Source organism: Engystomops pustulosus, chromosome 3 (assembly GCF_040894005.1).
Source record: "Engystomops pustulosus chromosome 3, aEngPut4.maternal, whole genome shotgun sequence".
Taxonomy (NCBI): Eukaryota; Metazoa; Chordata; class Amphibia; order Anura; family Leptodactylidae; genus Engystomops; species Engystomops pustulosus.
Window position 1 is genome coordinate 158,449,514 of NC_092413.1, and position 25,738 is coordinate 158,475,251.

The 25,738-nt window shown below is 44.3% G+C and overlaps 1 protein-coding gene across 1 annotated transcript in view; it reads right to left on the reverse strand.

Annotated features, from left to right (window-relative positions):
- PIK3CA (phosphatidylinositol-4,5-bisphosphate 3-kinase catalytic subunit alpha) overlaps positions 1–9,619 on the reverse strand; it is a 30,884-nt gene extending 21,265 nt beyond the window's left edge. The window contains exons 1-3 of the mRNA XM_072142767.1: positions 9,376–9,619; positions 4,280–4,702; positions 2,105–2,314 (exon numbers count right to left, since the gene is read on the reverse strand). Coding sequence (XP_071998868.1) covers positions 2,105–2,314; positions 4,280–4,631 — 562 coding nt within the window. The 5' untranslated portion in view covers positions 4,632–4,702; positions 9,376–9,619. The remainder of the gene's footprint in view (positions 1–2,104; positions 2,315–4,279; positions 4,703–9,375) is intronic.
- Positions 9,620–25,738: the final 16,119 nt, after the last annotated feature.

A 25,738-nucleotide genomic window follows, 5' to 3' on the forward strand; every position in this document is an offset into this window, starting at 1 on the left:
GGCAGCCGCCGCCGAGCCCCAGTGGCCATACTGCAGCTGACACTGCAAATCCATGATAGTTGCTTTGTAAAATGTTTTTTTTTTAAAGAAATTTTGGTTTATTTTTTTTTGGTGTCTCTGTTGGGGGGAGGCGTTTTTTTTTATAGGTTTTTTATTAATTGAATTTGTGTCTGTCATTTTTTACGTGTTTTTACTGTTTATGCAGTCCTGTTTCACATACACCTCATGCCACCTCAGCACTCGCCAGACATGCAGTCCTACGTAACCTATACCTCATGCCACCTCAGCACCAGACACGCAGTCCCACGTAACATATACCTCATGCCACCTCAGCACCAGACATGCAGTCCCACGTAACATACACCTGCCACCTAAGCACAAGACACGCAGTCCTACGTAACATATACCTCATGCCACCTCAGCACCAGACATGCAGTCCCACGTAACATATACCTCATGTCACCCCAGCACCCGCCAGACACACAGTCCCACGTAACACACACCTAATGCCACCTCAGCACCCGCCAGACACGCAGACCTATGTAAACTACACCTCATGCCAACTCAGCACCTGCAAGACATACAGTCCCATGTAACGTACAGGTCTTCCCTGACCTTATCACATCCACTCCTGTCAGGCCCCCTCCCCTCCATACACATGTATGCACACAGTACCTGTACACGTTCTACTTGCAGGCAGCTATTACAGCTCTACTTCCTGTGAGGAGACTGCGTAGTAAGCCACGCCCCTTTCCCGGAGGCTCCGCCCCTCCCGTGACATCACGGCTACCCGGAGCAGCTCCATTCTAGAGGCTACCAGCGCTGTAGTGTGAGCTGAGCAGAGCCGGCCCGCACGCTGCCAGTGTAATGTCCTGCACACCATTGCTGTGCGCTCCGGACCGCTCAGCTCACACACTACAGCCAGGGATAATTGCCAAGCGTACTTTTACGCTTGGTAATTATTCTGGGGAGTAATGGCGCCTCATCATGCGTCTATGACGCTTGGTGAGGCGTTAATGCGATCTCTGAGCTAGGTGTAACGTACTACCTGTATACATACATTGAAGGAAAACTACAAAATCAATCTCATGGCTATGGCAATCTACATGTAAGTATTTGTTATCCATGGCCTTTTACCTTCCAAATCAACGTTTAATATGCTAATGATCCTAAGGGCCCTGGGGGGGGGGGGGGCAATGGAAGCGCTTATTAGTGCAGGGGTCCAGGTATATGTGAGCACATAAGTGACCCATCATTTCAGGCTGCAGATCGTTATATGGAAATCAAACTTTGCAATCCAGAGGATGAGCTCTGCCCACTGGCTGCGGCAGAATTGCAGAAGGATTCAAATCAGAAATAAGCCGATTCGATAAAAAATAAATAAAATAAATGATAGCATGTGGATAACATGGTACAGGTGAAAGAATAATTAGAAAATAACGGGCATGCAGGCCCTCAGTGAAAATCATAGATTTTTCTTATAAGGCCATACACATATTTTAGCAATACACATCTGAATTTAGCAGCGTGCCAACTCTGAAATTCTGTGTGTTCTTACTTGGGTCACACAAAATCACTACAAGGTTTGTGGATACCAAATAAAGTGACTTAAAGGACACTTGTCAGCTCAATAGTTATGTCACCTTGACAACATACTAAAAAGCTGTGCTGTACTGTGACACGGTCCGATTGACTGACTTATTTTCTAGCTGTCCAGCGTATTGATGGAGGGGCCATCCAGGCACTCTTTTCTGCTTCTCCCCTGGGCCGCCAGTCCCACATCAGCTGCCGGTGGTGACTACCCCCTTCATGAATATGCCGGACCTCTGGAAATTAGGGCAGTCGATCGGATGGCTACTTGCCACAGCACAGTACAGCATGTTCTGATAAAGCTAGGATTTTCACAGTGACAGAACTGTTAGCAGGATAGAGATTCTTTCATTTGTATGTGCCGCTAGTGTGTTTTATTGAGCTTACATGTGTTCTTTAAGTAATTAGAATTTACTGTCAGTCTTGGAATCTCTGTAAAGCAAAATATAAAGTAACTTCAAAAAGTTTTCTGAAAATCCAGATTACAAATATCTGGTAGGTATTGGTGTCTTACCTTTGTCTAGTTTGCTTTCTATGTGTTTGGGAAGCTCTGAGGAGGATTCTACATTGGGAGGGTAAACATAAAGTGCTCTACTGATGGGGCCGTTTGCATCACGAAGCTCCACTGCATCCTTACAAACGTTGAGAATATTCTTCCTAAAATCCTGAACTTCTGGATCCTTTACCATGTCAAATTCACATACAGGCATTCCTATTGCGAAACCTGTCAAAAATAAGTGAAATTACACAAAAAATTTTTTTCAATTAAATTAGCCTGTACTAAAAACATGAAGCATCAGAGAGTATAAAGCGCCTTCACTACCTAACAAAACGTTACACACTAATCCAACTAAAGAAAGCAGTGGCTGTAATACAATAACACACACGTGTACTTCTGTATTGTGCATGGAGGAACAGCCTTGCTTTGACTAGAAGGAAGTGGGCTGGAGTTAGTTCTGCAGCACATAAGTAGAGGGATGGGGACTTCCCTGAGCTCATTATAGTAAGGTTACACCAGTGACTACCAGGGAATGCTGCGTTAACAAGAGGAAGCATAGATCCAAATATTTGTTTACAAAAGCAGAGAGCAATGTAAAGTGGAGTTGGTATTACTAGAAGGCTGCTTTCATACGGCTGTAGTAGCACATGCTCAGCTCACCCCTCCCATCTCCATAGTGATGTACGGTGCCGGGCCGTACGTACATACGGGGAAAGCTAGAGGATGCGCCAGGCGTAATAGCCGGCTGTGGGGAAGTATATCCAGAAATAATAGGTCCCAAAACCGCTGTATTAAAGCAGCCCAACTCTAATCCGATCAGTATAGTGGTGGTAGGTTACAAGAGCTGCAGTTTGAAAGCATGTACAAAAATAAGAAAATACAAGACTTTCAAGTGCTACCTGGTCTGGTAGTACAATAGATTATTTTACTTGAATGAGCGCCTTTGCCCAAACCTTGTTCCTACAGTGGTTGGATGGTGCTCTCAAATTTTTATTTAAAAAAAAAAAAACAAACATCTGCAAATGTGGCCACGTGTCATCTGTGTGAGGACCGCTCATGCGCCGATGACTGTGGAAAAGGACTCTGCGAGCTGCAAACAAGAGCAGGAACTGGACCTGCTATGTAAGCTTTATGTTAGCAGCTGGATTTCACACAGGGCAATGGAAAACACTGTCCTGCCCACGACCCCACGGAAATACAAACAACCCCCAAACAAAGTTCATGTGCCTATGAACTACTTAACGGAAATCTATGATCCAAATCAAGCATGATAAACCAGGGACACCAGATAGATCCAGGCACCGTGACTGTAGTAGTGAAGCTACAAAACAGAGGGGATCTGGTAACACCCCCCAGAGTTCTTCTTGCTCATTATCATTATTGCAAAGGTTGATTTTAGAAGGCCATGGATAACAAATATAAAAATATTACCAGTCACAGTCCTTGGATATATGAGTAAGTGTCCCAGTTTATGACGGTAGTTTACTAAGGGTCCGTGGATCGCATTTCCGCTGTACTTCTAAACATTCTCAGGATTTGCGCTGCCGTGGCAGCTTTTGGCGCGCCAACTTTCATGTGACAAATCAGGGGGCGGTGGATGATCTGACTCATTTGGACTGAGCGTGGGTTTTAAGATTTAAATTGTGTCACAAGCCATGCACTGCGAAGGTGGTGAACTCCGGCTGGCCTGAGCAGGGAAGCGACACATGCAAGATATCGAGGCACGATCTTAGTGAATCTCGGCACAATGCATTGTCGTCGGACAATGAACTTTCAGGAACTCCGAGGGACCGGGTAAGTAAATGTGGCTAACTTTCATCTCTTTTGTTAAGGAGGTTGTTCAGAGGTTAAAAACATGTTTTTTTTCCATAAACAGCGCCACCACTGACCATGGGGAGTGTGTGGCATTGCAGCTTAGTTACAATCATTTCTCTACAGCGGAGCAGCAGATTATGAAAGATAGTAGCCATGTTTTTTAAATTACAGACAACCCGTTAAAACAATTACACCCCGAGATGAGCTGATCAGTGAATGGCCAAATCTAACCAATTATATCATATGCAAAATCATTCTAATGGGTCAGAAATCTGTGTGCATTAACCAAACTCAAAATAAATGCATTTAGAACTGCATTTCTGTAACAATGTAGTTGTAAAAATGTAGTCGTAAAAATGTTAAAGTGGAGCTTACCGATTTCTCGATTTAATATTTTCTCCTCCCTGTTGCCTACAGGTTCAATCACTTTGAGGAAAGGTTGAAACAGCCTAAGGTCACACAGGCGACGGGTCTCATCGAAGAATTCTTCTCTTTCTGCCTCTTGTGTAACACTAACAAATATGTAAGAGGATTCATCTTGAAGTAAGTGGTGAAGCGGGTACTTCCGTGCCTCTTTAAATAACTCATGCTTAATGTTCACAAGAGTCGCCTCCCGAAGGCATTCTAATGTCACCATCATTCCATTGGGTAATAAACAGTCCACCAGTATCCTGGGGGGCATTAAGTGGATCCCCCATAGTTCACCAGAGGAAGGTCTTGGTGGCATGATTACCAAGCTAGACTGGCTATCTCTTTACGAGAAAACAGTCAGCACAGTATATATCCGGCATATGGAACCTAAAAAGACAAATGAATATGGAATCATGTTAAATTCAACAATATAAACACTATATGTAAGGATACAAATGAAAAATGACTAAATAGCAAGGCACTTCACTGCTGTGGATGGCAAGATTAACACAGTCATCAAAAGTGACAGAGATCCATTTTTCAAAGCATATATGTGGGATAAAAAGTCCACTTAGGTTGCCAATACAGAGGCATGCCATACATAACAGCAGAAAGTCGTGCGAACCCGGATTGGGGGGGGGGGGGGGGGGGTTTAGCCGGCTGCGACCTGCACTGGATGGGTGGGTTTTATTTTATGTTATGTTATGTATGTCCTGCCAGATAATTGTTGGCTTACTGTCTTTCGATGATGTACCAAATTAAAAATATATCTATATGTACTCTGTTTAAAAAGATAAAACTTAATAAAAATGATATGATTAAAAAAAAAAAAAAAAAAAGAAAGTTGTGCGAACAGAGGGCAACACCGTTTGTCTGGAGAAAAGTAACCCTAACAAGTTCACTTTCCAATGAGTTTTCAGGGTTTCAGAAAAGATTGTAGAACTACACATTCAGCCAATTGTTGCTGATCTGCACATTTTTGTTGAAATGTGTTGAGCAGCGAGCACCACATACCACGTCATTCATCCCTCCCCAACAAGGAAGATGGCAGACCTGATACCGGAGAACACTTGTTCTAGGGGCCATGTTACAGTTATCATACAAGGACAGCTTCATCAGTGCAGTCAGCTCTCTCTATCCTGTGACATCTGGGGCCTTGTGAGGTCACCCCTGATCCATACAACTGAGCGGAGACATGGGGCAGTAGGAGAAGCTTTTTCTACACTCTATCCATGCAGGGCTTCTCTAGTATAACAGGATATACCGGTTTCCAGGAAATAAAGGGGGTTTCCAGTTTGTAAATAACACACTGCATTTCCTTCAGAAATACCACAAATACTTAAAACACAGTTTTTCTTTAATGCCGCTCCATCTTCAATATGACCGCTCTCAACCACCAAGGAAAGCACAGTCATGTTACAAAAAGTAAGGAAAGCTATCCACAAGTATCGGCTTTCATGTATTTCATAAACCTCGTTCTATTTCTGACAATAGGAGCTGTACAAATACAACCACGAAAGACCTGGTGGTAAAGAAATATTATGGCCATCACCCATCCCAGATGGTTGGTCACATGAGGAATTGATAAGCAGTAACGTTTCTCATGCGACAATAGCGCTGAGGTCAGCACTGCAATGTACTGGATGTGTATCTGCAGTATTATCTACAAGCCTTTTCAACATACAGTCCATAGTAGCGAGATATGTCAAACTCTATTTGTTATGTAATGTATCAGAAAAACAGAATTACTGATACATGTGTAACATAATCCATTCAGACACACACAAAAAAAAAAACTGTCGATAAAATTTTAAAACATAAAGCTTTATAATCGCTTGAGGGATGGGAAAGAGGCAATTTCCCTTTTGTGAACTGAAATGTCAGACTTTCTAACATGTTGGGACCGGGAGACAATACTGCTGCGTGAGCTCTCCCGATGAATGGCATATCCTCAGTTGCCTCTGCTTCCTCTCTCACAGGAAAGGACTCAGGAAAGTGTCTACCTACAACAGGAGAGGACAACAGGGAAAGGAAAAAACAAAATGGACTTTTCACATTGCGAAAATATCCCTGAGTTATGTACAAGATAGGCTCTTAAGGTTTGCACTTCAAGAGGAATCTGTCAAATACAGATACACATAGAACCCCATTAACTAAAAGCCACTCTAAGTTAAAAATGGTCTCCGTCACATCAACCTTAGGGCGCATTCACGTGATCGCAAGGGGGGGGGGGGGGGGATGAACGTCAGCATCCCTCATAGACAGCAATGGCCACACGGAGCGATACCGGCACTGTACTGCTCCGTACAAGAGAAAAAGATAGGACGTGTCATTTCTATGGAGATCGGAGGTGTAAAACCCTTTGCTCCATCACGGCAGGCATGTGGCACAAATGTCATTGTAAATGAAGCCTTCGTTTGATATTACTTAGCATCAGAGGGGGTGAGTCCTGCTGGGTTGGATACTCCCACCTACTCCGCCCACATGCCTTAAGCCTCCTCACTATTCAGGACTTTATGTCACGTGACCAGGGTGATGTCATCCAAGGTGCTTTCCACCCTTAAATTTGCCACTTATACCCCACGTATGTATCTGATCAGCATGCCTCCATGGACTTCTAGCTATTCCCACCCTCCATTAAGTCATGCTGTAATTTCATGTGATCAGATACAGCAAATTTTAGTGGGAAACTGACCATAGATGCCATCACCCTAGTCACATGACATGAATGAAACACAAGGCACCATCATTTAAAAGAAAAAAAAAGGTGACAATATTTCTTATAAGTAAATAGAGCTTTATAGGTCTGTAGTTGAATACTGGCAGACTGTCCCTAGGTACTATTTCCATACAGCAGAATGTCCTAGAAGTGAAACCTGTCAATAAAGAACAAGGAGGAAGGGTAGTGCCCGAGATTTGAAGAGACACAGAGCCGTCTCCTCAAACCAGGCATGGTTCACTGACAGCCTGGCAGAAATGAAGAGGCATATCCAGGATAAAAGAGTCAGGTATGCCAATTTACATGTCAGAAAAACAGCTGTAATTAAGGTACAGTGTCTCACTGGCAGCCAGTTTTATGTGACAATCTTTGAAAGCCTTTCAGAACAGGCATTGTTGGTTTAGGGGATGACATTTTGGTGACATGTCTTTATGCCATGGAAACAAGGATTATCATTAAAACTTCATTACAAACACCTTACAGCTAATCATTGCAGCCTGGGACTATAGGAAAGGATGAAATTCTCGTCACTCTGTTATGAGTATTAGAATTTATTGCCATTTTCACAGTAAACCATATGTGACGTTTCGGTCATACAATAAACCTTCAAACACTGTTAGTCTTAGGTGAAACCAATAATCGCATGTAGTGATGAATAGCCCAAGGAATGGCAGTGCACACCACATGAGAGAGTTAGGGTTCACTCTCACGCAGAGTATTACCAACACGTCACGTGAATATACTAATAGATTCTCAAACTCATAACAGTGTGACTGGAATTTCATCCTTTATTATTAAAGGGATAGCAGCTGTGATACTACTTTGGAAGTTTCAGTAGGATTCCTAACAAATTGGGACTAAAGTAAAGCATCCAGAGAGCGTCAGAGGTCACAGCGGGCAGAGGTGTAAACTATTACAGTTCCTGCATGACTGTTCTCCCAGCAGACAGGAGGTCCTTACATTTTATTTCTATATAATGCAGGGACACCCGTAGACAGCATTATGTGCAGCCCATGGGATCAGGTCACCATACATGGGTTGCATAGTGGTGCAAGAGACCCAAGTCAAGTTACTGTCTGTACAAGTGCCATTGGTATGTAGTTCACAGGTGGTTTGCAAAGAAATACACATCTGTAGGACAGGCACTACACGGTCTATTCTCTTTAATTGGAGTTGAATAACACATTAATTGCACCAGATATTGGCCCACATTTATTAAAGCACCCTTTTTTGTCTAATTTCACAAGTTTTAACAGTGCAAACTGCTTGAACATGTATTTATAAAGTGCACAGTCGGACCGTGCATCACAGTTATCATGCATTGTCCGAAAGAATTGTGTCGCATGTTCTATGTTAGTTGGTGCAGTACAGGGGTCGCCAGATTCATGAAGAACGTGCACCACAATTCATGAATCTGGAGCACCCTGCACAAGCAACTGCTTTTGATAAATGTGGGCCATTGTCTATAAATATGGATGCTTTGTAATGCTGACACAGCAGTAAATATTGGTTTAAATATTCAGTAATCTGCACATTTATTAGACAATTTGGTTTCTTGCCTTTTCATTCTTATACTTCCCATTGATCTGATGTCTACAATAACCACAGATCAACCTACCTATTATTAATAAGCAGAACACCGAATTTACCTACACATTCCACAACTCTCAGATATTCCCCCGATTGCCCCATAAAAGTGCGCTGAATGAATACATTTTAAAAATTGTACTAAAAGAAAGTGAATCGCACCCCAATAACACAATAATGGCAGCAGCTCTAACAAATACAACATGTAAACTCCAGGTACTGTTTGCAGCAGCAGGAGACAAGACATCCTGACACAGCAGGGGTCACATTAGTGTCAGGTCAGCATTAGCCTTAGGACCTACAATAAAGAGTTAGGAGGGAAGGGGATTTTTCTGGTGAGATGACACCAAGACTAAAATCTGACAGACCCGTTTGTCTCCATCAGGTGATGGCCCTGACAGCTCAGACATTCCTCTTCCTACAAGGAAATAGGCAGAAATAACTGCACTGATGTGAACACTGTTCAAAGTCACTGTTACTTCATGTGCCACCAATTCCCAGCCAAACACTACACCGAAGCTTCCAACTATAATATAAATGCGATCTCTGATAAGGAGACCCGGTTTCTGCAGAGCGGTGGTGAGTATAGCCCAGACATGGAGGTGTCCCTGACTCGTGTAGGAGCCCCCGGCGTGTGCACTGCAGGAGCCACAAGTGGCCGCATAGAGGGTCCCCGCAGCAGTCAATAGCGGTAATGTCAGTCCAGTCCCAGTCCGGGCACATTCATGACGGGAGCCCACAGTGAAGCGCCTACCTCCGGCTCTGATCTCCTATTCCTGCCAGCAGCGTTACCGAGCGCGCTCCTTCTCCATCCTCCCCCGGCGGGGGGAAGAGGAGGTCACCGGGACTGGAGAAGAGACACCGTATCAGTTTCCCGCCGGTCCGGTTCCCACTCCTTATCCGCGGTTGGTTTTGTTATTTTTTTTCCTCCTCCTCTTCAGCCGCTCCGTTTCCGCTCCCGCTTCCGGCATCCGGTGACGTCACTCCTCCACCTCATACGTTTTACTGTAGTGTTGTTTTTTTCCATCAATTTTCTTTATTTATAAATGACATTGAGGACAGTGAGGTATGATGGAGCACTGAGGTGTCATAGGTACACAAGGTCAGGGATCATTACACATACAGAGGACACCTGATGGCTCATTGTACACAGGGGAGCCTGGAGCTTACTCTACATATAACTTTATAAACACATATAGCACACATTATACCGCAATACCATGCCCAAGTAATACTAACGTACTATATACAAAATACCGTCTTCAATGCATGCAATATATATCCGAAGATTGCGTTCAATAATATTACACCGTTATATAGCGATACCGCCATGCTATTTCCATAATAGAACCTATGGGCCCTATACATCACATTTCTGCAGTCCAGTGGATCCTTGGAAAAATGTCCGCTACCTCACTTTGTGAACTCCATCATAGATCTGTATTTGTTACCTTTTATCGCCACAGCCCTTTCTGTTTTTGCTGTTTTGTTTTTTTCTCGACACCATTCAGAAGCCATCAATTTTTTATTTTTCAGTTTTCAGGGCCATATTGAGTCTTATTTTTTACAAAGAAATTGAGCTTCCAAATTCATAGTATCATAGTTTATATGGTCGAAAAAAGACACATGTCCATCAAGTTCAACCAAGGAAAAGAAGGGACTGGATGAGGAAAGTATTTAGGGGAAACTATTTTACATAACATAACCTTGAGGGCGCGTTCACACGTTCACAGTGGGCGGGGCTCGGGCTGATTGCATATGCGTTTGCCGGGAAACGCATGCAATTAATAACCCGATCGCATGCGTTTCTTTGGAAACGCATATGCGATTGCCCCAAACTCCGCCCCCTGTGCGCTAGCGTCGCGTTATGAACGCAGCGCTAGCGGAACTTGTGAACGCGCCCTCAATGTTATTTAGGTGTAAAAAGGCATCTAGGCCCTTCTTGAAGTTCTCTGCTGTCCCTCCTGTGACCAGCGCCTGAGGCAGGCTATTCCACAGATTGACAGTTCTGAAAATAAAAAAGCCCTGTCGCCTCTGGTGATAAAACCTTGTTTTCTCTAGACGGAGACAGTGCCCCCTTGTTTTTTGATTTGATTTAATGTGGAACAACTTTCCACCATATTTTTTTGTATGGACCATTCATATATTTGTATAAATTAATCATGTCCCCTCGTAGTCGTCTCTTTTCCACACTAAATAAATCTAGTTGTTTTAATCTTTCCTCATAACTGAGACCCTCCATACCCCTTATCATTTTGTGGCTTATTTTATTTATCCTTTTAGCTTAGTGTGATCTTGGAGATACCAAATTTATATAACTTTGTTGTGTTTAACAGGGTTCCACCATATTCAGACACCTGCACCTTTATATACTGTACAGATTAGCTGATGTTTTCAATTATATAATTTTGGTACATATGTTTGGATCACATTGTATTTAATTTTTTATGGGTGGTGAAAAGTGATCCAAAGTCAGATGCCATGGGGCACATGTACCATTGTATTGGATTGGCTTTTTCTTTTTTTTTTTTTGTACACATGGCCACTTTTGCATAACCTGATTCCAGAAGTTGAAGTTTCAACTTTTTTAAAAATTTGCAAATTTGGCGCAAATCCATACCTGCTGTTGTCAGATGTGGTGTAGCTGTTTGCATCTTTCTAGTGACTTTTGTTTAAGAAGTTGAAAAATCACTAAAGGCCTTAACTGAAATGAAAAAAAGGCTTTATTGGATGTGATGGTGATACATTTGTAGATGAATATCAGAGAACTTGTGACTGACTCTCAGTACGTACATTATTGTGGTTGCCCCCTATTATTATTTTTTTTTAATATGGAAAATATTTTGTGTGCTTTTGGTCATGATATGACTAGTTAATCATTTATATTTTTACAGGGATTTTTTTAAATAAAAATTATTCATTTTTATTATTTGGGGATAAAAATTAGCCACAGTTACAGGGGTAACAACTCACTATGGAACAAGAGTGAGTTAAAGGGGTTCTCCGGTGACAAAGATAGACCTCACTATACCTTATCTCCCCACACTTATCACTTCACTAATTCTCTGCTTTCCAGTCGGGCATGTGCAGTCAGCACCCTGTTCCCTGCTGTGGGGGTGTTGCTGCACCTTCCTCTGTATGAAGAAGCTGTGCTGACCAGGAGGATTCTGGGAGATGTAATCTTTAGCAGAATGGGGGCAGCCATCTTGGAGTGATGCTGCTGCAGCAGTGAGCTGTGAAGTGACAAGTGCAGGAAACCAAAGAATATAGCCCGGGGTGGTGAGGTAAGGGTGTGTAACTATAATATATGCAAAAGAACTGGTCAGTTTTAAAAAAAAAAAGTACATATAGTGACCGGAGAACCCCTTTAAAGAGTTGTATTGGGTCTATTAAAAACCAGCAGCTCTGCTATGCGGCATCCTGATATGCTGCCTCTATGTAATACATGTAGAAACATGAAGCTGAGAAAGGAAAAATAGGAAGACAAATTCACTAATTATGGAGGCACATTTACTACGGGCTCTGCGCCAGTTTTCTGTCAGACTTTGCACGTTCTTTCTAGTGCAAACATCCTAAACAGGTATTAAGGAAGTGTCTGCACCACATTTGTGTCACACACGACCCGTTTTTGGCGCAGCTGCACTAGTCTTCATGTAACTCAAATTTCTACACTGAAGGAGGCGTTCCGGTGCTCAGTCCGACCGTGCGCCAAATATAATATGCAAAGTCCAACAGAATTGTGTTGCATGCACTATGTTAAAGGTGCACCAAAAAAAGTGGTGTTCCCTGTTGGGGCAGTGCAGAGGGCGCCAAATGTGTGCAGAATCTGCTGCAGAAATCCTGAATCTGGCGCAGTCTGCACTATGCACAGGCAAACTGCACATAGTTCTGAGTAAATGTGCCCTATAGTGTAGTAGTTCCAGGAAGTGAGTAGGCACGTGATAAAATCACATTTGTGTTAGAGATCACCTTTTTCAGGTATGACTCATGTATCTCAAATCAGTACGAGGGGGTCACTTTAGGGTGCTTCATAACACAGTGGATGTGGTCAGGCAACCATTAGCAAAAACATTTCCAATAGGGCGCTCTTTACATACAAAATGTATTTATTATAACTATCGTGATGGATGCCATTTTGTTCACTGTCATCCATTTCATGTTCAGCCACCATCTTGTGTAATCTGCCCAGTGATAGTTTGTCCTTGTAACTTCTGTCTTCTGTAGCTTTTGCTTGAAGATCATGTTTTGACTTCTGGGGAAATTTCACAGTACATTTTTGGGTGGGATAGTGATACGTTTCTGTTCCCTGGACAACAGTGCTTTTCAGAGAAAAAGAAACTTAGAGCTTTTCAACATTATTTTGGGAAAATAGTCTAGGGGAGTTTCTGGAGGTGCTCAAAGTATATTCAAGCTAACCTATAGTATTTTATCACCTGTTACGCCCTAGGCAAAGTATTTCTTTTTTTTATATACAAGGCTGCACCCTTAAATAAAGTGTGATTGAGTGTAGTTACGACCCCCGAGCTGAGTGTCTTCTGTTATACTCCATCATTAGAACCGAGGAAGAGTGGTTGGATAAAATCTCTAAAGCTATAAAAGCAATGTATTAAAAGACAACATAAAAAGGTCTCTCAGAGTGATTAATCATAATCATATGGATATTAGACTCTGAATGTAATAGATAGTAGACGTGTTTCGGGTCTGAACCAGACCTGTCCTCAGTTCTGACATGAACACTGACATAGAGCATTTGAACTCTGGTGCGAAGCTCCAATTCAACACTGTATAATATAAAAAGGAGAAGTAATATGCTGCCTTCTGTATTTCTCCCCCAGGATCTATGTAGGCCAGTCACCAGATTGCAGGAGCTGGAGGCTACCAGCATTTGCAGCTAAAGACGTTCCTGTAGTTTAAACTTGTATCCTCTGCGGTCATAAGACAGTGGTGGTCAGAGACCACTGTACACTGTTCACATAAATTGTATACACAAGGCAAGCGTTTCTCCAAATACTCGTGTTGGCCCGTTTCTTCCACCAGGCAGGGCAGGCAGTGGTCCCGGTCCCAGAAACCATACACTGGCCTCAGCACATTAAAAAAATAAACTCAGTGCTCTAGCGCTCCTCGGGATTCTTCAGCAGGCTTATGCTTGAGTCAAAAAGATTTCCCAGTTTTTTTTGTAGTAAAATTAGGTTCCTCGGCTTATATTCAAGTACTGTATGTACTACTGTATGTACTCGAGTATAAGCCGACCTAAGGTTCCTAATTTTACCACAAAAAAATGGGTAAACCTATTGACTTGAGTATAAGCCTAGGTTGGAAAATGCATTGATCACAGCCTCCAACCAGTGTATAGCCTGCAAGCCAGCCAGCCCCCAGGATAAAGCTATTCAGCCCTCCCTCCCACAGTGTAAAGCTAGCAAGCCACCTGCCCCCCAGGATATAGCAACCCCCAGTATATAGCCAACCAATACCCCAGTATATGGCCACCCAGCCCATGCCCCCAGGCATAGCCAGCCAGCCCCCAGTATATAGCTAGCTAGCACCATATATATGGCCAGCCAGCCCCCAGTACATAGCCAGCCAATCCCTAATATATAGGCAGCCCCAGTATATAAAAAAATAAACTCTGGAGGGGTCGCCAGAAAGGTGAGGTTTTTTTTTAAGTATAAGCCAAGCTTGGGGTTTTTAGCACATTTTTGTTTATTGGAGTATATACAATATATTCGGTAAATGAGTTTATTATTTTATAAGAGAGCACAGTATTTAGTAGAGGGGACACAGGAAATATATAGTAAAGGGAGTATAGTATTTAATATAGGAGAATCAGCATATATGTCACGGGTGTCCCTGCGATCCACGTCTCAGATCGCAGACACAGGAGGCCCTGTCCCCCGGCTCTCACTTACCTCTTTGCACTCCTGTCTGGCCGGCGCGCACGTTCCCGCTCCCTAGGGCGTGCACTCGTCGACTCTCGAAGATTTAAAGGGCCAGCGCACCTCTGATTGGCGCTGGTACTTTTGGGTTTCCTATTTAAGCCGACTGTTCCAATACAGCGCCTCATGCCCATTGCCGGCCTATGGAGGGGGGCGTATATGCAACGTATATAAGTCGCCATATATACGTCCCTTGAACTGCCGTGTGAATGAGGCCTTAAAGAAAGCTTCCCTTGCGATTGTTCTTGTTCCCATTTTTGTTCTGCTTTGATCTCCAGTTCTGACCCCAGACCTGACCGTTGACTTCACTCCATTGCCGCCAGCCCTGATTATCTGCCTGTTCCTGACTCTGACACTGCTTTCCGAATCTGTACCTCGACCTTGGCTGCCATCGGGGGCAAGTCGCACCCGTGAATCAACCTGGTGGCATGACACCGCAGCATCCTACTTTGCGGCGGGCTCTGGTGAAGACCGGGTGCCACTTAGATTCTGGGCCCAGGTGTTGGCTAATAGGTCCAGGAGGTTCACTGACCCGGAGCCTTGCCAATATAACTAATAAAGGGAGCATAGTATATAATATAGGGGACATCATATGTAGCTAATAGTGACACGGAATAGTTATTAAATATTGTGTATCCTTTGAGAGGGGAGTCATGTTTCATACTATTTACTGTATGAACCATAGAATTTTTAGCATTTTTTTAAGCTGCCGTTCTGAATATTCATTGCTTGGATTCTTAGAAGCAAGTTTTCTTCCAGGGGAGATTCCTCAATGGTATACAGCGTGTGATCAATGGGGTCAGTCATTGATATCTTTACAGATGCATCTTCACATATTTATATATATATATCTAATAGGGAGGGGCACAGTCCCTGTTTCCCCTAAAATAAGACCTCCCCTGAAAATAAGACCTACTACAATTTTGTTTAGGCTTAGAAATATAAGGCCTCCCCTGAAAATAAGACCTACTAGCAGCCATTGCAGCAGCTTCCCCCGCACTATATATTAGTATTAGAAATCTTTTAGATACCACAAGAGATTGTTACATGGGGAAGGATTCATGGAAGTAAATCACTGACTGTTTTGCTGCAAATGTGATACCAGCAGCTACCAGGATAAGAAGGGTCATTTATGGAAAGTGCTTTTACTAAACATGAGAGATTGGGGCCAAAGATTCTTATAGAAATGGAGTCACAAGAAATACAGCATGAAATTCAGAGTTTGGAGAGTTATAAGGATTTTGGAGAAGTAGATTTTTTTGTTCAATGATAAATGTAAATTCTTGTTCATGGAAAAATAAGACATCCCCTGAAAATAAGACCTAGTGCCACTTTAGGAGCAAAAATTAATATAAGACACTGCCTTATTTTCGGGGAAACAGGGTATATATATATCTAATAAAGGGAGGATGGTTTGATAGAGGGGGCACAGTATATCGCTAATACAGGGGTACAGCATCTATATTTATTACAGGGTGCACAATATGAATTAAAAGGGGGAACTGCATGTATTTATTATGTAAATTAGGTGGATATAATTTGAAAGACACATTACATTTTAATTAAGGGGGGGCATTGTATAGCTTCATTTGGGGGAGCAATGTATAAGCTAACATAGTGGGATAGTGCTGTATACACTATAATCCGTACATAAATGCATGTCTCTAATATTTTTATTTTGGTGGGGCTGTTTATGCTAAAATTGGGGCGAATTGTATATATTTTGATGACTTCGGGGGGAAACAGGTGATTTTAATGAGATTCGCCCTGTACAACAAAGTATGAAGCACCTGCCCTGTATCCACATATCTATAAAATCATGTACACATACATATATACTGTACATATACTGCCCCCTTTGGACAAAATATTATTATTACATTTGAGTGCACCGAATATAATTACTTATCCCCTCTTTAGTTTCAAGTTATAATTAGTAAATGGAATATTAGGTTACAATATTGAATGCACTACAGAAAACTTTAAGGTAGAGGCAATGAAACATAGAGATGCAACGACTAAGAGAACATGTCAAGCACAGTTAGATAATGGAACCTAGTATAATAATTATAGTTAGCTGAAAATGGAAACAGAGAATGATTCGAATAGAGGAAGAAGAAACAGTGAGGGAGAGGAGAACATGTATGCTGCTAAAGCACCACAGGGAATTAAATACATTATAAACAGCCATATCAGATCACTGGGTAAATGGCCTTGCCTTCAGTTGTAGACATCTAGGACATCACTTTGTCAAATGCTCTCTAATATCCAAAACCATGGTGTTAAAGGGGATTTCCAGGAATTGGTATTGACAACCTTCTCTCAGAATTGACCATTCATTTTGGATCAGTGGTGGAGCTTTTTTCGCCAGCAGTTTCTCCCGGCTCTGTGAAGTGACCGTAAGCTTCTTCTGCAGCCGCAGCTCCTATATACTTCGATGAGCCATGTCGGTTTCTGGCTCTTTTTTAAAGCTATTGAGGGCATGCCAGTATAAATTCCTAGACAACCCCTTTAAGTTTTTTTAAAAATGTAAATATTTTATTAAAATGAGCTATAAGTAGAAAGCTTTCACTTAGTGGCCACATGTATTCTTGTGGGCCAAAAAAAGTGTTGCAGTAATTTAAAGAGGTTTTCCCACAAAGCAAGTTAGACCCTATGCACAGGACCCCCACAGATGACAGGAACATGAGTCTGATGGTGTATGATGTAACCCGAGATGACCGGAGCAGTCGGTTGTGCATGGGCAGGCTGCTTCGTTCATTTCTACAGAGTTGACGGAAATTGACGTGTACAGCGCTCACCAATCTCCATCAACTCCATAGAGATGAATGGGGCAGCCCGCACATGCGTGACCGGCTGCTGCTCATATCATATCAGTGGTGCAACCAGGGGTGCGACGGGTGAGCAGACCCCATTGGACCCCCATTCTTGTGATCTGTGGGGGTCCCATCACTGAGAACCCCACCGATTAGCAAGTCAGCAACCATCTGCTTCATGGGAAAACCCCAACGGACTGTCCATGCGTTTTATGGTAGGGTGTGTCAAAAAGTCAACCCACATTCTATGTGCGGGACACTTAGCTCTTTTAATTTATTACAGTAATACATCATTATTATTACTAGTTATAAGGATGGATCAGTACAGGACCAAAATGGTTTATTTGTACATATTCTTAGAGATTCCCTTAAACATCCCAACATTTTGTTTTATTGTAGCATTTAGTTCGATTAGGAGTTAGGCGTCAAGTTTGCGGCCGTACATACGCCCCCCATAGACGACAATGGCCCCAATGTAGCGCTCTGTACACGGGGAAAAGATAGGACATGCTGTGCGCCATGCATAGCTATGGGGAGGAGTCACCCCTCCTCTCCATCGGGGGCGAATGTTTGCCCGCATATGTTCATGTGGATGCAGCCTTAGGGAAACAGCTTATACAGCAGTGTGCTAACTCTTCTACACTATATCCATAACTTTAGATTGGAATACCTCTTTTGGATTGGTGTTTTACACATCAGTCTTAATTAGAAGTGGAGTGGAGTAAGCAATATATGCTTCTTAGTCACTTTTGAAACTTTAGTGTCCGTTATTGTCCATTTTTTCTTCTTCCATTAGGTCGTTATTTTAGTGGATAGTTGGACGTGAACTGCAGCACTATTTTATCTGTCTCAAGTAACTGATGGCAAACATCCTTAACCTTAACCCCTTCCCGCCGCAGCCCTTTTTTCGTTTTTGGGTTTCCATGTACAGAGTTTTGTGATGGCTTGTTTTCTGCGTAACAAATTGAACTTCAAAATGATGGTATTCAAAACCTAAATGCAGTGAAATTGGTGAAAAAACGCATTTGCTCTGTTTTCTTGTGGGCTTGGATTTTACGGATTTCACTGTCCACCTCAAATGACATGTCTACTTTATTCTTTGGGTTGGTACGATTACGGGATACCAAATTTTTATAGGTTTTATAATGTTTTCATGCATTTACAAAAATGAAAAACAATTTTTTTTTATTTTGCCATCTTCTGGCGCTAATAACTTTTTCATACTTCGGTGTACGAAGCTGTGGGTGGTGTTGACTTTTGATGACGTTTTCAATGCGGCCATTTTTTATTTAATTTTTTATATATTTCATAATGGCAAAAAGTGCCATTTTCAACATTTTCCGTAATGGGGTTAAACGCAGTGAAAAAGCATTATTATATTTTGATAGATTGGGCATTTTCGGACACGGCGACACCTAATGTGTATTTCTTTTACTGTTTATTTATATTTAGATCAGTTCTAGGGAAAAGGGGGTGATTTGAATTTTTAGGTTTTTTTATTACAATTTTTTTTTTACTTTTTAAATATTTTTACTATTTTCAGACTTTAACCCTGCGCTAGATGATCGATCCTATCATCGCACATCGCTAATCGCACATTGTAATGAATGGGTTAAAACGAGACATCCTCGCCAACCCCACCGATGATGTCACAGGGATCGACGATCTCCGCCAAGATGCAACCATGCACTGCCATTCTTTTTAACCCCTTCCCGACATTTGACGTAATAGTACTGCATCGCGGGAGGTGCGTTCCCGCAAAATGCAGTACTATTACGTCATGCTTCTGGCACCGGCTCCTGAACGGAGCCGGCGCCAGAAGCTGCAGGTGTCAGCTATATATTATAGCCGACACCTGCCTCTAACACCCGCGATCGGAGATTTCTCCGATCGCGGGTGTTAACCCCTGACACGCCGCGGTCGCGCTGACCGCGGCGTGCAAGGGGCATTGCAGAAGAATCGGACCCCCCCGCGGCGCTTACCGGGGGGGTCCGCTGCTCCGATCGCAGCCCCGGGACTGCCGGTGCCCGGGGCTGCGCGATCCTCCTTCCTGTAGCCGGGTCCTGCCTTCTGACAGGACCCGGCTGTAACACACTGAGCATGCGCAGCATGCTCAGTGTGTTACATTACACAGTGTAATACATCTGTATTACACTGTGTAATGTGAAGAAGAGCTTGAACAAGTGATCAGTGGATCACTTGTTCAAGCTAACCTGTAAAAGTTAATAAAAATGTTAAAAACACTACATAAAATAATATTTTAATAAACATAATTAATAGAGATGAGCGAACACTAAAATGCTCGGGTACTCGTTATTCGAGACGAACTTTTCCCGATGCTCGAGTGCTCGTCTCGAATAACGAACCCCATTGAAGTCAATGGGAGACTCGAGCATTTTTCAAGGGGACCAAGGCTCTGCACAGGGAAGCTTGGCCAAACACCTGGGAACCTCAGAAAAGGATGGAAACACCACGGAAATGGACAGGAAACAGCAGGGGCAGCATGCATGGATGCCTCTGAGGCTGCATAATCGCACCATTATGCCAAAATTATGGGCAACAGCATGGCCATGACAGAGTGACAGAATGAAGCTAGATAGCATCTAAAACATCCAATAATTGACCCTGACACTATAGGGGACGGCATGCAGAGGCAGCGGCAGCAGGCTAGAGAGTGTCATGGCGACATACCCTAAATGGACTCAGGCTTCAAACCAATGGGTGGCAGAGAGGAACCAAAGGAGGTGAGCAAGAAGCGCTCAAATAATATCGGTACATGATAAAAGTTTGCCAGTATATTTTGTGGATTACACAGCAGGGTGGCGACAAAGTTAACATGGAAGCCATGAAAACAACCCAAAATTCTGCCTGACACAGCTCGTTTGATAAGGGGACCATGTATGGAGGCAGTGAACTAGTAGTAGATTAAAGGTGCTGCAGTTAAAACTATGTTAGTTGGATCTTGGCATGGAGCTGGCGCTCCGCTGCCAGGCGAGCTTTCGCCAATCCAAGCCCCTGTCTATAGGCTACTCCCCAAACAGCACTTCTAAGAACCTTTTGTATAAGATCAAGTGTAGTAGCGTTCTTATAAGTTTAGGATATGGCGGGTGAGGGGAATGTAAACAGATGCGCAAGAAGCGCTGAAATAATATCCCTAAATGGTAAAAGTTTGCAAGTATATTTTGGGGATTACACAGCAGGGTGGCGACAAAGTTAACAACTTTGATGTGGAATGCCCTGTAATAGCTCTTGGGCGGTGTGCCTTTTATCGCCTAGGCTCAGCAGTTTCAGCACCGCCTGCTGTCGCTTAGCGACGGCACTGCTGCTGTGCCTAGAGCTACCGACTGATGGCGCCATGCCCACGGATGGTAATTCGGAGGAGGTGGAGGAGGGGTGGGAGGAGGTATAGTAGGCCTTTGAGACCTGGACCGAGGTAGGCCCCGCAATTCTCTGCGTCGGCAGTATATGACCAGCCCCAGGGTCAGACTCGGTCCCAGCCTGCACCAAGTTAAGTGTAGTAGCGTTCTTATAAGTTTGGGATATGGCGGGTGAGGGGAATGTAAACAGATGCGCAAGAAGCGCATGATGCGCATGGAGCTGGCGTTCCGCTGCCAGGCGAGCTTTCGCCAATCCAAGCCCCTGTCTCTAGGCTACTCCCCAAACAGCACTTCTAAGAACCTTTTGTATAAGATCAAGTGTAGTAGCGTTCTTATAAGTTTAGGATATGCCGGGTGAGGGGAATGTAAACAGATGCGCAAGAAGCGCTGAAATAATATCCCTAAATGGTAAAAGTTTGCCAGTATATTTTGTGGATAACACAGCAGGGTGGCGACAAAGTTAACAACTTTGATGTGGAATCCATGAAAACAACCCAAATTTCTGCCTGACACACCTCGTTTGATAAAGGGACGATGTATGGAGGCAGCTATATGGACGACTTTTGGAGGTAGCAATGGAGACAACGTGTGGAGGCTGCTATGGAGACAATTTAATTTGGATAGTGCCTGTATGTGGCAGTCCCAAACATTTTTCAAACCAGAGGAGCAGGTAGGTGGCCCTCCAGTAAAATGGGATAGATTGAGTGCCTGTATGTGGCAGTCCCAAAAATGTTTCAAACCAGAGGAGCAGGTAGGTGGCCCTCCAGTAAAATGGAATAGATTGAGTGCCTGTATGTGGCAGTCCCAAAAATTGTTCAAACCAGAGGAGCAGGTAGGTGGCCCTGCAGTAAAATGGAATAGATTGAGTGCCTGTATGTGGCAGTCCCAAAAATTGTTCAAACCAGAGGAGCAGGTAGGTGGCCCTGCAGTAAAATGGAATAGATTGAGTGCCTGTATGTGGCAGTCCCAAAAATGTTTCAAACCAGAGGAGCAGGTAGGTGGCCCTCCAGTAAAATGGAATAGATTGAGTGCCTGTATGTGGCAGTCCCAAAAATTGTTCAAACCAGAGGAGCAGGTAGGTGGCCCTGCAGTAAAATGGAATAGATTGAGTGCCTGTATGTGGCAGTCCCAAAAATTTTTTAAAACAGAGGACCGGGTAGGTGGCCCTCCAGAAAAATGGAATAGATTGAGTGCCTGTATGTGGCACTCACAAAAATTGTTTCAAACAGAGGACCGGGTAGGTGGCCCTCCAGAAAAATTAAATGCATGAAGTACTATAGCAAGAGCCAGTGGGCCCTGTCAAAAAATAGCCATTTTCCTCTGCTTTACTGTACAAAGAGGAGGAGAAGGAGGAAAATGAGGAGGAGGAGGAGGAGTGGATCAATTATTCAGGTTGAGCTTCCTTCACCTGGTGGAGATTGGAAATTCTGAGAAATCCAGCCTTTATTCATTTTAATAAGCGTCAGCCTGTCAGCGCTGTCAGTCGACAGGCGTGTACGCTTATCGGTGATGATGCCACCAGCTGCACTGAAAACCCGCTCGGACAAGACGCTAGCGGCAGGGCAGGCAAGAACCTCCAAGGCGTACAGCGCCAGTTCGTGCCACATGTCCAGCTTTGAAACCCAGTAGTTGTAGGGAGCTGTGTGATCATTTAGGACGATGGTATGGTCAGCTACGTACTCCCTCACCATCTTTCTGTAAAGATCAGCCCTACTCTGCCGAGACTGGGGACAGGTGACAGTGTCTTGCTGGGGTGACATAAAGCTGGCAAAAGCCTTGTAAAGCGTACCCTTGCCAGTGCTGGACAAGCTGCCTGCTCGCCTACTCTCCCTCGCTACTTGTCCCGCAGAACTACGCACTCTGCCGCTAGCGCTGTCAGAAGGGAAATACTGTTTCAGCTTGTGCACCAGGGCCTGCTGGTATTCATGCATTCTCACACTCCTTTCCTCTCCAGGGATGAGAGTGGGAAGATTTTGCTTGTACCGTGGGTCCAGGAGAGTGAACACCCAGTAATCGGTGCTGGAATAAATTCTTTGAACGCGAGGGTCACGGGATAGGCAGCCTAGCATGAAATCTGCCATATGCGCCAGAGTACCAACGCGTAAGAATTCACTCCCCTCACTGGCCTGACTGTCCATTTCCTCCTCCTCCAACTCCTCCAACTCCTCTTCTTCTGCCCATACACGCTGAACAGTGAAGGACTCAACAATGGTCCCCTCTTGTGTCTCGCCAACATTCTCCTCCTCTTCCTCCTCATCCTCCTCCACCTCCACCTCCTCCGATATGCGCTGAGAAACAGACCTCAGGGTGCTTTGGCTATCAACAAGGGAATATTCTTCCCCCGTCTCTTGTGACGAGCGCAAAGCTTCCGACTTCATGCTGACCAGAGAGTTTTTCAACAGGCCAAGCAGCGGGATGGTGAGGCTGATGATGGCGGCATCGCCACTGACCATCTGTGTTGACTCCTCAAAGTTACTCAGCACCTGACAGATATCAGACATCCACGTCCACTCCTCATTGTAGACTTGAGGAAGCTGACTGACCTGACTACCAGTTCTGGTGGAAGTTGACATCTGGCAGTCTACAATCGCTCTGCGCTGCTGGTAAACTCTGGATAACATGGTCAGTGTTGAATTCCACCTCGTGGGCACGTCGCACAACAGTCGGTGAGCGGGCAGTTGGAGGCGGCGCTGCGCTGCCCTGAGAGTGGCAGCATCTGGGCTGGACTTCCTGAAATGCGCACAGATGCGGCGCACCTTCGTGAGCAAATCAGACAGATTGGGGTATGTCTTGAGGAAACGCTGCACTATCAGATTTAACACATGGGCCAGGCATGGCACATTTGTCAGTCTGCCGAGTTGCAGAGCCGCCACCAGGTTACGGCCGTTGTCACACACAACCATTCCCGGCTTGAGGTTCAGCGGTGCCAGCCACAGATCAGTCTGCGCCGTGATGCCCTGTAATAGCTCTTGGGCGGTGTGCCTTTTGTCGCCTAGGCTCAGCAGTTTGAGCACCGCCTGCTGTCGCTTAGCGACGGCACTGCTGCTGTGCCTAGAGCTACCGACTGATGGCGCCGCTTACCGGGGGGGTCCGCTGCTCCGATCGCAGCCCCGGGACTGCCGGTGCCCGGGGCTGCGCGATCCTCCTTCCTGTAGCCGGGTCCTGCCTTCTGACAGGACCCGGCTGTAACACACTGAGCATGCGCAGCATGCTCAGTGTGTTACATTACACAGTGTAATACATCTGTATTACACTGTGTAATGTGAAGAAGAGCTTGAACAAGTGATCAGTGGATCACTTGTTCAAGCTAACCTGTAAAAGTTAATAAAAATGTTAAAAACACTACATAAAATAATATTTTAATAAACATAATTAATAGAGATGAGCGAACACTAAAATGCTCGGGTACTCGTTATTCGAGACGAACTTTTCCCGATGCTCGAGTGCTCGTCTCGAATAACGAACCCCATTGAAGTCAATGGGAGACTCGAGCATTTTTCAAGGGGACCAAGGCTCTGCACAGGGAAGCTTGGCCAAACACCTGGGAACCTCAGAAAAGGATGGAAACACCACGGAAATGGACAGGAAACAGCAGGGGCAGCATGCATGGATGCCTCTGAGGCTGCATAATCGCACCATTATGCCAAAATTATGGGCAACAGCATGGCCATGACAGAGTGACAGAATGAAGCTAGATAGCATCTAAAACATCCAATAATTGACCCTGACACTATAGGGGACGGCATGCAGAGGCAGCGGCAGCAGGCTAGAGAGTGTCATGGCGACATACCCTAAATGGACTCAGGCTTCAAACCAATGGGTGGCAGAGAGGAACCAAAGGAGGTGAGCAAGAAGCGCTCAAATAATATCGGTACATGATAAAAGTTTGCCAGTATATTTTGTGGATTACACAGCAGGGTGGCGACAAAGTTAACATGGAAGCCATGAAAACAACCCAAAATTCTGCCTGACACAGCTCGTTTGATAAGGGGACCATGTATGGAGGCAGTGAACTAGTAGTAGATTAAAGGTGCTGCAGTTAAAACTATGTTAGTTGGATCTTGGCATGGAGCTGGCGCTCCGCTGCCAGGCGAGCTTTCGCCAATCCAAGCCCCTGTCTATAGGCTACTCCCCAAACAGCACTTCTAAGAACCTTTTGTATAAGATCAAGTGTAGTAGCGTTCTTATAAGTTTAGGATATGGCGGGTGAGGGGAATGTAAACAGATGCGCAAGAAGCGCTGAAATAATATCCCTAAATGGTAAAAGTTTGCAAGTATATTTTGGGGATTACACAGCAGGGTGGCGACAAAGTTAACAACTTTGATGTGGAATGCCCTGTAATAGCTCTTGGGCGGTGTGCCTTTTATCGCCTAGGCTCAGCAGTTTCAGCACCGCCTGCTGTCGCTTAGCGACGGCACTGCTGCTGTGCCTAGAGCTACCGACTGATGGCGCCATGCCCACGGATGGTAATTCGGAGGAGGAGGAGGTGGAGGAGGGGTGGGAGGAGGTATAGTAGGCCTTTGAGACCTGGACCGAGGTAGGCCCCGCAATTCTCTGCGTCGGCAGTATATGACCAGCCCCAGGGTCAGACTCGGTCCCAGCCTGCACCAAGTTAAGTGTAGTAGCGTTCTTATAAGTTTGGGATATGGCGGGTGAGGGAAATGTAAACAGATGCGCAAGAAGCGCATGATGCGCATGGAGCTGGCGTTCCGCTGCCAGGCGAGCTTTCGCCAATCCAAGCCCCTGTCTCTAGGCTACTCCCCAAACAGCACTTCTAAGAACCTTTTGTATAAGATCAAGTGTAGTAGCGTTCTTATAAGTTTAGGATATGCCGGGTGAGGGGAATGTAAACAGATGCGCAAGAAGCGCTGAAATAATATCCCTAAATGGTAAAAGTTTGCCAGTATATTTTGTGGATAACACAGCAGGGTGGCGACAAAGTTAACAACTTTGATGTGGAATCCATGAAAACAACCCAAATTTCTGCCTG